General features: G+C 41.1%; 1 protein-coding gene across 3 annotated transcripts; it reads left to right on the top strand.

Moving 5' to 3' along the window:
- The first annotated feature begins 1,942 nt into the window (after window positions 1-1,942).
- On the top strand, window positions 1,943-16,579 carry LOC119740029 (hexokinase-2-like). Of its 3 annotated transcripts, none has more exons than XM_038215222.1 (10): window positions 1,943-2,028; window positions 5,379-5,491; window positions 6,469-6,634; window positions 6,889-7,028; window positions 9,659-9,785; window positions 9,910-10,001; window positions 10,143-10,242; window positions 13,732-13,924; window positions 14,091-14,249; window positions 15,138-16,579. In XM_038215222.1, exons 2-10 carry the CDS (start codon window positions 5,441-5,443, stop codon window positions 15,499-15,501), a joined length of 1,392 nt encoding a protein of 463 aa, XP_038071150.1. In that variant the 5' UTR covers window positions 1,943-2,028; window positions 5,379-5,440; the 3' UTR covers window positions 15,502-16,579. The 3 variants fall into 3 exon arrangements, with proteins under 3 accessions (XP_038071150.1, XP_038071148.1, XP_038071149.1); XM_038215220.1 differs by having other exon boundaries at window positions 9,910-10,000; window positions 10,139-10,242; XM_038215221.1 differs by having other exon boundaries at window positions 1,946-2,028; window positions 5,348-5,491; window positions 9,910-10,000; window positions 10,139-10,242.
- Window positions 16,580-18,182: the final 1,603 nt, after the last annotated feature.

Here is an 18,182-nt window from a genome sequence, read left to right on the forward strand (position 1 = left end):
AAATTATATATTGCCAATTAAAATGTCCAAAAAGACATGATAACTTAGGCGGACGGGCTAAATACCCCTGGTTCATATACCGGGAGCCAGTATTGTTATTGAGGAAGTGTGGGACCCTTCAAGCCAAAGCGGGAGACGGTCCACGCATGGACGCAAACGGTACAGCCAGGTATGGTGATAGTTTTGCAGTGGGACTTGTACGTGGACAGGTACGTAACAAAAGATGAATTCCAGGATAAGTAATCCTTTGTTTGATGTTGACTGTCCCTTATAAATTCCCTGGCAGTTCACTTCAGTGACCAGTTGGTTTTGTTTTTTTTTATCACAAAACGAACTGTTATCATTTTGGGGGCATTTTTTCTTGAACATTTCTTTTCCGCTTTTTCTCATTAGTAAAAGTGAACAAGTGTCTACAGGGTGATAAGAATAACATTCGCCTCTTCTTTGGCTTTTCACATTTGTTTATGAGGATGAATAATAAAATGAATAATCAATTATTAATTAGTTGTTTCACTGGTCTTTTGTCGTTCGTTTTTTTCTCTTTTTTTTTTAGTTTATTTTATTTCATTTTGCTGCATGAGAATTGAGAGTAAGGAGTCAACGTTTTATATTGGGTTAAGTTTAAAATAATATCCGAGAGAGGGAGTTTTGTTTTTATTTAATTCTTTATTTTATGAGCACAGGAATAGCTCTCTTTGGTGAACATGTGTGACTCTGAAAAGAGCCGTTTGGTTTGATTTTTCACACTGCGAATTGGCAAACGTTGAAAACATTTCAACTCCGGCGAATTTGCAGTGAAAGCTTCGTGATGTCAGATTCTCATGAAGTACGAGCCGGGCTTAATACGTTGTTTCTTTTGAGTCAAAACCGAAATTCAAACCAGTGGGATGAAATTACAAGCATCGGAATACGCATTGGAATTTGTCCTGTGGGAAACGTTAAATGTCATGTCTGGTACTCAGACGCGGGGTCCTTTAGTCACTGAAATGATAGCAAAAATAATGAGCGAATGACCAAAACACAATTAAAGTATGTTTTTCTGCGGATTACCACTTTATCATGCCTTTGTCTAGGCCGTCAAGGTATTTTCCTACCAATAAATAGAACTACTTACGACCCAAAGCCAATGCCACAACCGCGCATGGCTAGCGTGGATAATAATAATGAAATATTCTATTCCTCATCACACGCACACATTAAAAAAAAATGTAATGTAGACCAGTCGCTATAATTCACTTGTAAAATAGTATCAGTTGGAAAAATCTCAAACGACAATCAGGCGTGGCCTATATTTCACTTAAAACAATGGGGCGGAATTTTGATGGCGTCATAAAACAAAACAAAAACCAACAGTATTTTGAAAAAGGCTTCAATACAATTCAGACGTCGTAAAGTCCTAATTTTGCCTCCCCCGGGCCTAAAAAGCTGAAAATGCCGCTTGGAGGGGGGGGGGGGGGGCGGCGGAAATAGGCCTATATATCGGGGACAGAATATCCGGCTCGGGTGGAAAAGTCCGGCCATATCGGCCGATTCAGTGAAATGTGCAGGAACTGCAATCATGATGTTCCGTGACACCAGGCGCTTAACTATAGGATATTGTTTGCCTGTTAAAAATAACATTTTCGTCCAGCGTTTATTTATTTTCTGATGTTTGAAGAATTTTCATTGAACCACTCCCTATACATTTATGAAGCTCTCAAATACTTCCAAATAGATTTAAAGGGTAACTTTAACACATGTATTAAATAGCCCATTACTTTTTGACTAACAGAGACACCAAGTAACTTCTGACTTCATTATGTCTGGTTCCCCACATAAAGGTGAGCATTTTAGCGACACTGACATGTCCCCATGTAAGGTGACTTATCTGCATGATTTTCCAATGATGTAACATTATGTAATGAAGTTAATGATTAAGTACCCTTACAGTGAACGTTCTGATACGGGTGGCTGAATCGCTCACAATATAGTCGTCGTCGGTGGGATGTTCGCCACATACTCGTACACTGTTCTCGGAGGTGAATTCATGTGAGTACCTTTGAGCATTCTGCTGTCTGTCAGTAGATACTTGTGTAGGCCTACCTTAATGTTATTTTTGTAGCTATTGTGAAACTTGTGTATACATTAACGGAAGAATACAGTACAATACAATAATATTGGCCGGTCCTAATTTTTTTTTTTACAAACTGTAGCGTATTGCAAATTGATATCGTCATAATTATGTAGCAGTGTTGTAGGTCTCGAGACCGGGCTCGAGACCAGTTTTTGCTGGTCTCGCTCTCGGTCTTGGTCTCGGTCTCGTAGATTCCAAATTGTCTGGGGCCATGCCCCCGGATCCCCTTAGCAGGGCGTGCTTTCGGCAAGCGTTAGACTACCCCACCCCTCTTGTATCACCCCCTTTTTGAAAGCTAGATCCGCCCCTTCGCAAGGAACAAAGAAAGTCATACAAGCAGTGATCCAATTTTGAGTGACGCAGGAAAGGTCATGTCTAAATGTACAGTAAATTAACTTTTCCACGTGTTGTATGATTGCATTGAGTTTTCCCATTATAAAATTATACATTTCAGGCATTTTACATGTGGGTAGACAGCTCACGTAACATACTAAAACCCTAACATGGTTTCAATCACATTTTGTCACCAATCTATTAATTGTCCTGGGGCATACCCCCTTTATATCACACCCCCTTCCTGAAAGTTAGATCCACCCCTGATTACAAGAGAAGTTGTCTGATGACGTCATCGTTCAGGGTACTATTGTATTTGCCTGCGTGTAGCCCTATTTAGCCGCAAGTTTGTGCATATGAGACACAAGCATGTCATTTATTTATTAAATATTTTCTTGACAGGTAGATAAGTACCGGTATGTATTCTTTAAACTTTTTTTCTGCTCATACATCATTTAACTGTTATTTGATGACTGTCGGATATAATGCACCTATTATCCTTAAGGCCATGGTAATGTGTGTCTCGCTGATATGTCTATATTTCCGACCAAATCGTAGCGCTAAGTCGCCCAAAGATTTTTGTACAGATTCGACAAAAATCAAATAATTTATGTCAAATCATTTTACCATAGCTATACAAATGTTACAACTTTGTCATGATTTTCTAGCAAAAAATATCACAAGTTAATTTTTTATTCAATTTTCATTTACTTTTGTACGTCTTTCCTGAACGATTAAGTGTGGGAGGCGTGCGTGACATGGCAACCACAGAGAATTGATGTCTTATTAAGCTAATAAAAGGTCTTATTACAATATTATAATTTTTCCTTTTTCCTATAAAGCGGAAACGTATCGACATAAATCATACCAAAAAGACAAATTAGATGGCTGGAAGATTTTTCATCAGTTTTGATATTCCTTTTCGATGGATGATCAAATAAAATTTATATCAAAATTGTTTGGAAAAAAATTTAACCAAAGGCAATATTCTTTATAAATGATAAACTCTAAATTCCCCTTTGACTCAGAATCCGGGTTATATTTGGCCTAATACTTTTGGGTCAAAGGTGAAACTTTTCTGGATCATTTTTCGGGTTATTTTGACCATATACCCCTTGGCAGTGTTATTTTCAACCAGAAGAGTGTCAGTTTGACACGTGAAAGTGTGATTTTAGTATCAGGCCAAACATGTACCGGTTTCTAGGTCAAATCAGACCAGGGATTTAAATTTCCTATACACTTCTATGCCCTTAAAAAATGTATTAACTGCAGGAGTTGTTTAATGATAGTATTAGTCTGGCGATTGTTCGCGTCTTGTCTACCTCCATGATGCATCATAGTAAAAAAATAATGTGCTTCGGTCCATTGGTTACTGTGTTCGACTCGTGTGCCGTGGTACATGGGTTCGAATCCTGACGGGGAACATGGTGCTTGTGCGCTTGGGCAAGGCACTTTACTACGATTGCCTCTTTCCACCCAGGTGTAGTAAATGGGTACCTGGTAGGAAGAAATTCCTTCAAATGCTTGAGCGCCGTAATGGCAGCCTTGCTAAAACCAGGGTAATATTAGAGCGTCAGGAGCGTCACTTCGTGACGGACATGAGCGCTATACAAGAAACCATTAGTAATATTTAAATATAGGAATGAACTTCTTTTGTGATATAACATAGTGGGCGTTTCAAGGGCTTGGTGTGGGCCGGCACCGCTGGGCTAGCTAGACAAAACCAACAAAAGGCACTGATAACATGCTTGTGCATACAATCGCAAGATGCTGATACAGATAGCAGTATTAACTTACACAACCCATATATCGGGTGCAATATGGACCTTTTTACTAATAAATTCATTATTATGCCACAGTGAAGCCCGGTGCGTTTTGGCACCGCAATTTGGCCCGAACTGTGAAGCACACAATTATTTTTTTCACTCGTGCGGAAAGGAGCCCTGCTGATTTCCTTCATCCTCGAATGAACGAAACGTTTTTAAGTTTTTACATTGTATTCTGTGCCCCCCAAAAAACACTTAGGCCAGAAAGTAATGCCTATGACGATATTTAGGGGCTTTTCTTAATAAAAAAGCGACAAATCCTGGCGCTGGCGAAATCGAGAGGAAATGACCCGATTATTTGGACCCCAGTACATTTTCAATGGACCACTTTCGCTTCTTGCCGCCAGGCCCATTTATCATGTGCAGTTGAGTGCATAATTGTGAATTTATCAGTAATAAATCCATTGGAATCGAATTGGCGTAGCGTGGCTTTAACCGCCAAAACAATGTTCGACGTGCCAGCTACAGCATGTTAAATGGATAAGTATTCTGCCCCACATGCCTACACAATTTAAATATGATGCGAATACGGAAGGCGTATGCGGCTCGCAAAAAGTCGCCTGCTAAATCACCATTTCGAGTAAGTTATTTATCGGGCACATTATTGGCAATGTGCATTTCACATCAAAATATTGAGATTTAAATAATGTGTTCCTGGTAAAATTATCAAACGAAATGGTTATTTAACTTGCCACTTTTTCCCGCCGCATACGTATTCCGTACCCGCACCATTCCAGCATAGAAATGGTGGATGCGGGTACACAAAATCTTGAGATGCAGTTATCTGGGCTGGTCATATTAAAATGACGATTTATGGTCAACTTTTTGTTTTGAGCGCAGACACTTCCCAAATTCCCATGCAATGTATGCCATCTTGTTGCATCGGGAATGTCCCCCACATTATGCCCCTATAAGCTAGTTCTTTTCTTTTCTCCGCGAGCCTAAAAATTTGGTACCCTACGGTTTCAAAATGATATTTGGAACAGTATACTTACATGCTATCCCATTAAAACTCACTTGATTGTTTAATGCATACAAATGGATTACTCATCGCCTAGTCTGTATTTTTCCCCAGTAAAACAACTGTAAGCTTTTGAATCTTTTAGTTAAACGGGAACTACAATTCTGTTTTGGAGCCGTCGAGCAGCAGTCCTTCCTGACATTAAAAATGGCGAGTCATCAGCTGGACGTATACCAAAATGAAAAAGGTCTCCCGAAGGTGAGTTTCGAGGTCTTGTTCAAATTATTTCCCATGATCGCAGACCTTTAAAGACATATAGCATCATTTGCATTTATCCCAAAAGTAACCTACCGAATTATTGTCAAAAAGCTTAATACTTGGGTTAAAGATGGTCCGGTAACACCCCGTTAAATTATTTCGTCTGGCTTGCTGTAATCTAGAAGAAATCAAGAAATGCATATGATTTCCGGCGATCAGTCAATTGACAGATTTTTTGGAAATAAAGAGTGTTATGGACGAAATCGTGTTTCGTGATGAAAAGGTTGTGCATAGTCTGTTGTTCACTTCTTCTTTTTTTCGAAAAGTGTAATCCACTGAGCTGACGTTTTAACAGGAATTAGGTTTGGAACATTCTTCTTTGGATTTCGAGTAGTGTTACATTGTATTGGACGCGGAAAAAAAACATGAAAAGCAAATGATTCAATATGCCTTTAATTTTAGCTCAAATATTTGTATTGATTTCACTCGTCCTATTCACTTTCACAACATTTTTTGTGAAGGAAACGAAGGTGACGCAAAGCATTGGGGGTAGGTCACTTGTCATTATTACCATGCGCACGTTTCATGTGCACACGGAAGTGTTGACCCTGTGTCATTGGGTAAACTAATCCGTCCAATAAAAGTTCAAAGAAAATTGAGGTCACCAGAGCTCCTTTGATAGGGCAGTTTGGACCAAACCAAAACTTGAATCAAGCGGCATCCATCGGGGAATGGCGATCGCAGACGGAAGTATTTGTATCGAGACATTAATTTCAAGCATCATCTGCAACTCAGCTTTTTCAAATGCGATTTTCGGGGCTTAGAGGGGCTTGATCAGTCCTTCACCTCTCGCCCTTCATAATGATATTATAATCCATGAGGCTGTTCGCATGCTTGGTCCGTTGAAATGGTGGAATAAGTAAGCAAAAAGAGGGGGAGTCAGAGCAACGAAAATGTTTTAATCAATCATTGAACAGGAGGCACTGGCCATCTTCGAGACACTTGAAGTGTCCGAGGAGCAGCAAAGAGACATCATGAGAATTCTCAATGAGTCGATGAACAAGGGACTCTGTCCAGAGACGCACGATGAAGCCGCAGTCAAGATGCTGCCGTCTTACGTCAGGTCACTGCCCAATGGAACAGGTAAAATAGCTGCTCATTGGGGGGATACTTGTCATTACACATACTTATGACGAGGTGCAAAATGTGCCAAGTGTTGACCGAACCAACACATTGAATGTGGACTCGCCATACTTATGAGTTAAAAACCCTTCAACACTCTTTCAAAGTTGAAGTCAATAAAAAAACAATATTCAACGCTTCTATCTATGCGATCTAGTGACATTTTCTTAACAGAAGACGCATCAAACTATATTGGTATGTTTTCGCTGTTGCAGAGAAGGGTACATACATGAGTCTCGATATGGGAGGGAGTAACTTCCGAGTCTTGTTGGCTGAGCTTACAGATAAAGGGTTAAAGGTGCAGGTGGACAGATATCATCTGCCAGAAGAGATCTTATCTGGAACTGCCGATATGGTAGGTATTATGGATTCTCGTAATTGTGAGTTTCTTGAAACACTTATGTCAGAAGGGGGGGCAGAGTGCAGACCAGAGCAATGGCTACGCCTACTGTCAAGATCTATCATTATTGTCTAGAGCTACGCGGCTAAATTGTTGGGCCTAAAGTATGTCTTCATAAATGTTAAAGGCATCGTCAGTAGACACAATTCGGAAGCGATCAAAGAAAACCACTCAAAATGAAGCCCGAAGAATACCACGAAATTGTAGTTGGAATAGTACGAAGTAAACTGGTCTTACTTGCTGATTTGTTGGCTGTTTCGGCACTTTTGCCGAAACAGCCTTTGTTTTCGTTAAGATTTTTTTTTTTTTTCTTTTTTTTTTTTTTTCTTTTTCAGTCATTTTGCCCATAGCATTTGTACACGTTTTTTTGTCACCGGCACTTTGGGCACTAAAATCGATCCGATTGACTTTATACTTGGCACACATTTAGACCAGCATCTGAAGTTGTGTGCCGAACATTGACGTCATCGTGACGTCATCGACTAATTTATTATAGAATTTTGAATATTTAATTTTTCCCATAGACTTTGTACACAGAAATCGAAAAAAAATTGTCGATTTTCAAAGGGCATTTTTGACTCTTTGCCAGTAATTCATTTGCACCAATCTTTGTCCAAGCAAAGACCCTAATTCAAACAACATTGTGTAATGATGACGTCATGATGACGTCATCCGGTGTGTATTTATAGGCAATTAAATTGTGACACTTTTAATATTTAAAAATGCATAAGAAATCAACCGTACGCGTCCGCAGCATTCTGTTACCGGCAAGTGGTAGAGTAGGTTGAGGTCTTTATTTCATTCAGTGTGCGTGAAATCACGTGACCCTTGCTTCCGGTCGAAAAAGGCCAAAATCGGAAGTGGCTTATTATTTAAAAATGGTAATAGCGATGAACTTGCTTTTAACGGTGTTAGTCTCTTGGCTCAAAGTATTCTTCAAATCATCTACCAATGACGTCATGCAATCTTCGAGCGCCCTCTAGCGACAGGTTAAAAATTTGCAAAAATGTATTTTGAATAGATGTCTGTGGCGAAGTTTGTCGGAATCGCCTAAATATTGGTGAATATGATGACCTTGACCCACTTAAGACGTATGCAAAGTTTTAGGCGAATGACGTCATCAGACCGGAAGTTATAATAAAAAGACCCTTTTTCATTTGAAAATTCCTGAAAAATCAACCATGGCAGTTATTATGTTAGTTTTTACTTTAATTGTCGATTTAAGGGTAGGTCTAACACATTTCAAAGCTTCAAGGCAATAAGCGAACTCGGACATGCCCTGCGCACGCTTAAAACTTCAGGTTGACAATACATCTGCTCTAAAACATGCACAGAACGTCTATATGTACATACACGTACGTTACGCACATACTTTACATGTACATCGTACATGTAATGTCAGCCAGCCTGCAGAGCACGTGTTGCCGCGGTCAAATCCTTTCCACATCATATCACAATGACCGTTTTAGCCGATTTTCGGCTAACTTTGACAGATTTTTTGTTCGTGCATGCGCATAGTCAGGGACGTATAATAAAAAATCGTAATGCCGAAAAGCCCTATGTTACGTATTTAAAGGTGCAGTTTTTCTGCAGTGGGATTTTCCACAAGTCTTTTCCTATACAACACTAATATCTTACTGAGTAGTTCTGAACTTCAGCCGAGAATTACTATGAGAAGGAAAGAGAAATCGTATTTTTTTCGCGCTGTCATTCGATTGAACATATTCCTAAGGGTCAGAATATCAAGTAATATTTCATAAAAATGTTTCAGTTCAAAGGCAAATTACAAATTTAAAGGTGCAATTTTTCTGCAGTGGGATTTTGTTTTTAGCCCGTTAATTTAGTACACGTGTTAGCCCATTGACTTTGTACACGTTTTCAAGCCACCATTTCTATAACTTGGTGATCTAGAATCGTCATCAATGTTACAGCCAAGGAAGACCCTCATATAAAAATTATGCCAAGACTATGACGTCATGATGACGTCATCACCTAATTTTTTTTATTGATTTTTGAAAATTTACGTGCATATTATGAAGTCCTATATCTACAGAACTGTAAGTCTGACTGGGTTGAAACTTGGTATGTGGCTAGACCGGAATGTGTTATAGGAAGAAAAAAAATTAGGTGGTCGAGACCTGAACATGATTTTTGCGGGAATTGATAGAATTAGCGAGGGTCTTCATTTGTTAAATATGTGCAAATAAATCACGTGACCCTTTCTTCTGGTTGAAACCGGAAGTGCTTTGTAATTTAAAATTGGTGAAAGACGCGAACTTGCTTTCAACGATGTTTGCTCTGCCTAAGTTGTTCTTTACCATAATATTATAGTAATAGATGAAACTTTATGTGACGTCATCATGACGTCATCACGTGACATGTGACGTCATAATTCAAAGCCCTATGCGAATGGAATCACATATTACATTTATATGCCACCATTTATTATAAACAGAACTACACATCCTTCGTTGATGGAACACATGTCACATGTCACAAAAAGCTACCGAAACAGCCCTATGTTTGTCCACAAACATATGTCTAGTTTTGTCTGGTTCTTTATGCTCACATGTTTGTTTGACCAGTTTTTCGGCTACATCGCGGACAACATCGAGCTATTCATGAAGAACCACTGCCCAGATGGTACATTCGACGAGCTGCCGCTAGGTTTCACGTTCTCCTTCCCCTCTGACCAGCACAGTCTAAATTCAGGTAAAGTTGTTTATGTCTCTGAAACCGAGAGCTGAAACTCAAATGTTCTAGATGCTATTAATACATTGGCATACAATCCTATAGACTTCAGTCTAACAACGATATCCCGTTATACTTCACATAGCTGATTTGAATCTATGGACCAAAGGATTTGCCGTCAAAGGAGTCGTCGGGAAGGATGTTGTGCGTCTACTCCAGGACGCCTTAGACAAAAAGGTAAGGAGAATCCAACTAACTCAGAGCCAGTGCAGTCAGAAAACGGTTAACTCCATAATGGTTTGATACCAAAAGCCCATTCGTTTCTGCAGAAGGTTCTGATGTAAGCATCTGAATTTTTTTAATGCATCTTTGTCGCAGAATATCAAGGTTCGCACGGTAGCTATTATCAATGACACAGTTGCAGCGCTGATAGCTGGAGCGTATTACAACAACAATTGTCACATCGGGCTCATCATAGGTAAGTGACCCCATGTGCTCATTATTATTATTATAGAGCCGAGGGGAAGAATTACTCGGTTGTCAGGATTTTGATGTATACGTACGCCCTCCGTCGTTTGGAATGAATGTCCGTTTGATAGGTGCCGATTTGTGTACCTCAATTAACAGTTTCCGTTCAACAAATGTACTTATTTATACAGTCCGTTTTCCGTGACTCTTTTAAATACTCCGAAATTTCTGGGTGGAATTCTTTTTTCAAAACTCTTCATTTCAGACATAAGTGCAAGCATTGTAACATGGGCAAGCACGTTGGCCCAGAATTTTTTAACCAAGCACCAGCCCAGTGTACATGTGTAAACATTTTAGACAAAGGGGCCTACACAAGCCGGTTCGGAGGTGGGACCTCTCAGCTAAATATTCCTTCAAGTAAACTATAAGGGGTCATAAAATGCTCTGACAGCAAACGTTGCAATGTGGTCAGCGTGGACAATCTTGTACCAATTTTTGAAGAGCTTGCAGCCTGATACCCACAACCAAAAAAAATAACTTCACAATGCCTTTTTTTCCAGACATTATGGTGTTCTATAGACGCCAAATCTGCGTCGCGTCGTGCTTTCACGTCGTGCCGTCGCGTCGTACCGTCGCGTCGTGCCGTCGTCCGTTGCGTCGTGCTGTCGCCCGTCGCGTCGTGGCGTCGCGTCGTGCCGTCGCCCGTCGCGTCGTGCCGTCGCCTCTTAAATTACCGTTTCTAAGCACGTACATTGCATAAGGAAGCGACGCATCTTCACACGTCGCGTCGTGCCGTCGTCCGTCGCGTCGTGCCGTCGTCCGTCGCGTCGTGCCGTCGCCCGTCGCGTCGTGCCGTCGCCTGTTACCTCGGCGCTTCTAAGTAGACTGCTTGAAGAGGCGACGCACACATTGCCCGTCGCGTCGTGCCGTCGCCCGTCGCGTCGTGCCGTCGCACGTCGCGTGACTGTAGTTTCTTGGCAATAGGTGGCGCCTTAATTTTTCATGTACCTGTACAGTATTTATGACATGCGTGCCGTGCGGTGAAAGTGTTGCAAATTGCAATGTCGTACAGTTTGTACACGGTTTGTGGGGAGGCCTATTATTAGTGGTTGCGGAGGTCCGACTCAATCAATTTCAAAATACATAGATTTTTTTCTGCTTCCAATTGTCAAACAACAAAGCACATATACACGCGATTCCATGAACTCTAAAAAGCGTGCAAAATCCGAAAAGAATATCCCGCTGGTCTTTGTTTTACCCTACCACCCACAAATTAAACACCCAGCTCTTAAGCAGGCCCTTCTGAAACACTGGAATCTGATCAGCGATAACGATTTTCTAAGTGCACTCTTTGCGACCCAACCCATCCTGGCTTACAAACGACAAAAAACATAAAACATGGCCTGGTCCGATCAAGGATGAACCCATCTCCACCATCCAACCAAGAAAAAAAAACGTGGATGAGGAGAACGTACAAATCCTATCGGAACTTCTTGAAGAACAGAACTAACATAATGGTAATTTAGGCATGGAATTCGAAATAAAAAATAAAAAATAAGGAATCCACTTAATCTGATCATTACAAGAACTGCTCACGCGTAAAATATTCTTAACCATCATTAGCAATAAAGTAAATACGTATAAAAGAATTAAACAAAGGGTGACTGATGAAGTGCGTAAAAAGGGCACAGAAAATATGCACTGTTTCCCCCGACACACACAAAAGAAAAAACAGGTGGGACGGCATATTATCACCGGTATAAATCAAATCATTAAGTGAACTAGAAACAAAAACCACATGTACACAATAATAATAATAATAATAATAATAATAATGATTACTCTTTTCGCCCCAATAGGGTGACTTTCCCATAGACTTGTGCACAAACCTAAACTGTCACCTAACCCAAGTTTACCTCATGTTTTTTCCACGAAATTTAGTATTTATACTAATTGGACCATGAGGAATCGATCTAGATAGTTTTCGACAGCAAAATTCCTTGTCCTAAGGGTCGTTTTCATAAAAGGGCGACAGTGAAAATGTCGCCTTTATAAGGTGTATCGCCCTATTGTGGACGGAGTTCGCAAAATCTGTCGCCCTATTACAGTAATAGTAGTAATAACTGTATTTATATAGCGCTTTTTGCCAGAGGATACAAAGCGCTGGGGGAGAATGCTACCAAAGCGTAAATGAAGTATATGAACATTATGAGACCCATTATGTAGAACCTTTTTGCTAGGTGCTGCGGCGCATAATTGCTGCCACAAACCAGTCCCTGCGTCGCGTAAACACCGGATGAGTATTTTGAAACTCCCGCTCTCCGGTTATCACCAATCTAAGGCCCGCTGGCGAGGTATGTGTTGATAAGTTGTAACCCACCCATCACCGCAACCCAGCAGTGGAACTGATGTTACTCCCTATATGCGTATTGAATTTCCAAAAAAGAAAAAAAAACCTAAACAAGGGCAGTTTAGTCTTATACTTACACAGGTATCCATACCAGTGCTTCTAAGTCTTAAATAAACGGAAATCTTCCCTAGCTGGTTGCAAATACAATGTTTTCAAAAAGATTCATCAGCTCGCAGAGCCCCTCGTACTCCAATTTTATCATACATCCCATAAAAAGAAAAGAATGAGGAACGGCCCTGCTGATTCTGATAGCAAATCCCATCCTCCTCCCTTGTTTTAAACCCTTATTCACGGCGGCAACTTTCTTGAAATGACTTTGGAACTTTCCAACAAGTTATTAGTATCAACAGATTGTTCCCTGAATTTTGCTCGCACAAAACCGGTTCTTCCTTGCTATTTTCCTAGCCAGACAACCACTTCTTTTTAAGAAAAAACACAAGTCTGATAAAACTTTAATGCATGGTGACGGCCAAACTCCATTCCATTTAACTTAAAATGTAGTGGCGAAATGTATGATTACACCCCTTTCTATTAAACACATGTACATGAAGAATGAAGGCGCCACCTATTGCCAAGAAAGATACAGTACGACGCGACGGCACGATGCGACGGGCGACGGCACGACGCGACGGGCGACGGCACGACGCGACGGGCAATGTGTGCGTCGCCTCTTCAAGCAGTCTACTTAGAGGCGCCGAGGTAACAGGCGACGGCACGACGCGACGGGCGACGGCACGACGCGACGGACGACGGCACGACGCGACGCACGACGGCACGACGCGACGTGTGAAGGTACGTCGCTTCCTCTTGCAGTGTACGTGCTTAGAAACGGTAATTTAAGAGGCGACGGCACGACGCGACGGGCGACGGCACGACGCGACGCCACGACGCGACGGGCGACAGCACGACGCAACGGACGACGGCACGACGCGACGGCACGACGTGAAAGCACGACGCGACGCAGATTTGGCGTCTATAGAACACCATAAGACATAAGAACACACCAATAGATGCAAACGAAGAGGAAGACTGTATTAAAACTGCACAGTTTCAACACTTGTATTTCTGGCGTGTCGTGTTTTTTTTAAGGAACTGGTATAAATGCAGCGTACATGGAACAACTAAGCAATGTTGGAACGTGGAAAGGAGACCACAACGAGCCGCGTCAAGTTGTCATTAACATCGAGATGGGTGGCTTTGGTGACGATGGTGTCATCGAGTTCGTAAGGACAGAGATCGATTATGATCTGGATAGCCGGACTGTTAACAAAGGCAATCAATTGTGAGTGAAGATTTTGATCCATTTCATGCATAATAAAGAAGTGTGTGTTTGTGATAAGTGATCAGCAGACGGACAATTATCGCACGAGCTAGCGCATTACAAACTATTGACGTAAATGTAACCACATGACCTTTTATCATGAAATACGATAATTTTTTATCTCCAGGGTTGAGAAGATGATTTCTGGGAAGTACCTGGGCGAGGTCGCCCGTATCATCCTGGTGAAACTCACCCGTCTCGGAGTTGCGTTCGGAGGCAAGCTCCCCAAGGGCTTAGAGGAAGATTGGATTTTCGCCACCAGCTTCATTTCTGAAATTGTTGGAGGGTACGCTCTTTTGAAAACGTATTTTTCAGGGTCGTGATCCTCTTTCTGCGGGTAGCCAATAATGGTCCAGGTTGTGTAAACAGTGCTTTGGCTGTAGGTTATCTCCGAGAAACTTTATCTAGACAAGGGGTCGCTCATACTTTTAGGGGGCGGGCCGTGGGCTGACAATAATTATTGTTTCCTTTCAGCTTAAAGAGGTTGTGGAATGCTCGAAGACATTTCCGCCATTTTTCGGGTATATGTAGCCTAAGGTGTGATGAAATAAAAACGACTATTGTTTCTGTCATAAAATGAGTACAAAAGGTACTTTTGAGAGCTGTTTTTCAAGTCCTGTCATTCCTGTTTCGACCCGAACGTGCAATTTGTGTAAAAGTTGTCGTTGCGGGCAGCAAACAAAACACAGTCAATCGTGACGTAATAAACAGGACTCCCGATGCAGAGTAGCATAAACGAGTCCTGTTTATTACGTCACGATTTACTGTGTTTTGTTTGCTGCCCGCAACGACGACTTTTACACAAATTGCACGTTCGGGTCGAAACAGGACCTGAAAAATAGCTCTCAAAAGTACCCTTTGTACTCATTTCATGACAGAAACAATAGTCGTTTTTATTTCATCACACCTTAGGCTACATATACCCAAAAAAATGACGGAAATGTCTTCGAGCATTCCACAACCTCTTTAAGTTACTCATTTTAGCATCAAACGAATGTCGATCATCCAAAGAAGAAAAATCACTGCCCGTCTTGGGTCATGCTTAATATGTTCCTGCGGAGAATAAAACTCAGAAGTTTCATTTTCTGGTTGGATAGGCCTAAAATGGTTGGCAGTTAGCTAACACAATAATACCTGTGTTATAATGTGGTCAATTGTACAACTGTTTTCATAGTGACACCGAAGACAAGCAACCAAACTCCCGCCGAATCCTTCAGTCGCTGGGAGCAGACGACCCTTCCCCAGCTGACTGCAGACTCTTACACGCCATCTGTGCTCGGGTCACCCAACGTAGCGCTATGCTTGCAGCCTCCCTGGTAGGCGGCCTCTTGTACCGTCTGAAGAAGCCCCTGACCGGTATCGCCGTAGAGGGCAGTATGTACAAGGGTTTTCCCGCTTTCCGGGAGCGGATGACAGAGAAGATTGCCGAGCTATCGCCAGATTACAAGGCGGAGTTTACCCTGGTAGAGGACGGGCCAGGCAAGGGCTCGGCAGTCCTGGCAGCTGTTGTCGCAAGAATGGATCTAGACAATCAGTAAAACTTGTGTAGGCCCTATAGTGTTTACTATTTCGGCATAGTGGCACACATGCAAGTGCTATTCGGCCGAAAAAACGCCCATGCTGGTCACGCTAATTTGTATATAAAATTTACGCAAAATATATCAAAATTATTTATAAAAATAGGGCCGATATATGCATATATAATCAAAAAATGGTACGCCAATCGTTGACGGAATGCCATTCACGCGGAATTTTCTACTGAAGCGGTACATTTAATTTGGGCTCAGATTCGTTTCTCGAAATAGCAATACCATAATCATCTGCTTTGTCTGCGCTTTATCTCATGGCTGTTTAAATACTTTATCCCCGCACAAGGACAGATATAAAAGTTCACCGATGAAGGGGAATGACCTGACAAGTAGGTTCACTTAGCTCTGGGGTATTGGTATCACATACTTTGGTAACTGCTTTAGTGGAATAATTATACTGCCATTGAGTAAGTAATTGTCGGAAATTCGAATTACTCGATGATGATTCATAGCAAGAACTGATAATTAAAAAAAAATGTTAGGGAAAAGGTAGTGGAGATAGTCGCGTATCTACTTTCGTGATACCGTTGACTGATACCAATAATTACTTAATGAGGAATTAAACGAAAGGAATTATACTTCAAATAGGGTTTATCGCTCACTGTTTAATCTTTAATTTATTGCCTTTATGCACACAGCGTTTATAGTAAATTCCTATTTGTAATGTTGTGTCCAGAGGGTAAGACTGTTATTTATGGTGTTTATATAACTTGATATCTGGACCTGAACACTATATTCATTCAGCGCGTAATGATATTAGTAGATTGCTCAGTTAAAGTGACCATGACATGAACTTTAGTGAGGAACATATTTTTCGAAACTTTCAAAACATCTCTTTTAGGTTAATTTTTTATTGAAAGTGCACTTCGTTACGCATTAAAAAGTGTCCGTGCTTTTCCGGATAGTTGAGGGCGCTGTTGCTGCGGTGTCATTTAAGGGAGACATTGTTCAGTTTGGGGGTTTTCTGTTCAAGTTGCTTTCCCAAACATTAATAATTTGCTCATTAAAAACATTTTTGAGAAAAGTTCGCTCATTGGCTTGCTGTCATGTAGTCTGAGTATCACCCGTTCTCCAAGCAGCCCATCTCCGGTATAGTCAGGCAGCTTAGACAAGCTTTTGGAATGGATGTGGACATTCCGGACAAAAGCGCCAAATTGTCCATACATGCTCCTTTAGCTTTCAATTTTTGATAGGAACCAACTTATCCAATAACAATATGGCGGCCATCTTGGATTTTAAAGATGGCTGCCTTTGAAAACCTATTTTTACCCATATCTTATCTTCTAAGCCACTAAGGATTAAAGTTTTGGTGTCTAAACACACATTTTCAGGGTCAAGGAATGCAACTGTTCCATTTGGGCTAGTGTCAAATGGTTTGTTTGTCCAGATACAGTATTGTTGCCATCTTATTTTTGAAGATGGCCGCTGGCATTGAAAACGACATGTATTGCATCTTTAAGCCAGCCACTTAACATTGAAATCCTATAGTGTCTAAACATATATTTGCAGGGTCCAAAGAACGCAACTGAACCATTTGGGGTAGTGCTCAATGATTAATTTGTCCAGATACATTACGGTGGCCATCTTGGATTTTAAAGATGGCCGCCATTGAAAACTTAAATTTACCAATATCTGTTCTTCTAAGCCACTTGGGATTAACATTTTGGCGTCCAAACATACATTTGCAGGGTCAAGGAATGCAACTATACCACTTATGACAGCGTCAAATGTTCAGTTTGTACACTATTGTGGCCATCTTCGATTTTAAAGATGACCGGCAGATAACAATTGCATTTACAGATATCTCAGCTACTACCTCCATATAAATCACTGTCTAGGTGTCAAAACATACATTTTCAGGGTCAGGAAATACAACTCTTTTATTCAGAAGAGACCAAGACGATTTTAGTTATACACACAAAATAGTCAAACTGAAGATAAAATCTCTAACAGAATACCGATGATTTATACTGCAGTCACCAAAAATACTGTATAAAGTATAAGTAAAACGACAGTATGTGAGAATAAATGTCATCACTCACAAAAGTTTAAAGTTCAAAAGTGCTCGCCCTTATTCTCACAGTTGCAAGCGCAGAGTTTATTGCACTCAGCAAGGTGCTGCATGCACGTCTTGCAACGCATACACTTTGATTCTTGAAGCCACATTAACTAGTTAACTGCAGGCCTTGGAGGCCACACTGGTAACATGGTCCAGACAGGAACCCATTACTGTTTTTGTTCATGTTCGAGTGCCTGATCCTAAACAGGCTTGTCCCCGTTGCTGAAACATCCCTTACCCCCCAGAAACCTGGATTGCGACATTGCAAGTCAACAACAAGCCAACTCTTAATCTGGCACAGCAATTAAGCTGAGGATGGGTTTGGAAGTGGAGCTATTTTTGTGGATCTTTCGGTCACATGTAATACTGTAAACCACTGCCGCCTCCTGAAAATGATCTTGAAGTTGACCCAATACCTCGCATTTACGGATCATATCGGAGCCCTTCTCAAAGACTGATGCTTCTTTGTTGTTCAGAACAAAACAAAAACGCTGTCGACGGCAAGAAAACGGCCCACCTCAAGGCACTGTGCTAGCTCCGTTGCTGTATAACGTCTACACAAAACAAATCA

The sequence above is a fragment of the Patiria miniata genome, unplaced genomic scaffold (assembly GCF_015706575.1).
Source record: "Patiria miniata isolate m_02_andy unplaced genomic scaffold, ASM1570657v1 HiC_scaffold_4, whole genome shotgun sequence".
Classification (NCBI taxonomy): domain Eukaryota; kingdom Metazoa; phylum Echinodermata; class Asteroidea; order Valvatida; family Asterinidae; genus Patiria; species Patiria miniata.

Coding starts and splice junctions, on each gene's coding strand:
- LOC119740029 (XM_038215220.1), top strand. CDS start 5,441: ATGGCGAGTCATCAGCTGGACGTATACCAAAATGAAAAAGGTCTCCCG. Junction 5,492..6,468: donor ATGAAAAAGGTCTCCCGAAG/GTGAGTTTCGAG, acceptor ATCATTGAACAG/GAGGCACTGGCCATCTTCGA. Junction 14,250..15,137: donor ATTTCTGAAATTGTTGGAGG/GTACGCTCTTTT, acceptor CTGTTTTCATAG/TGACACCGAAGACAAGCAAC.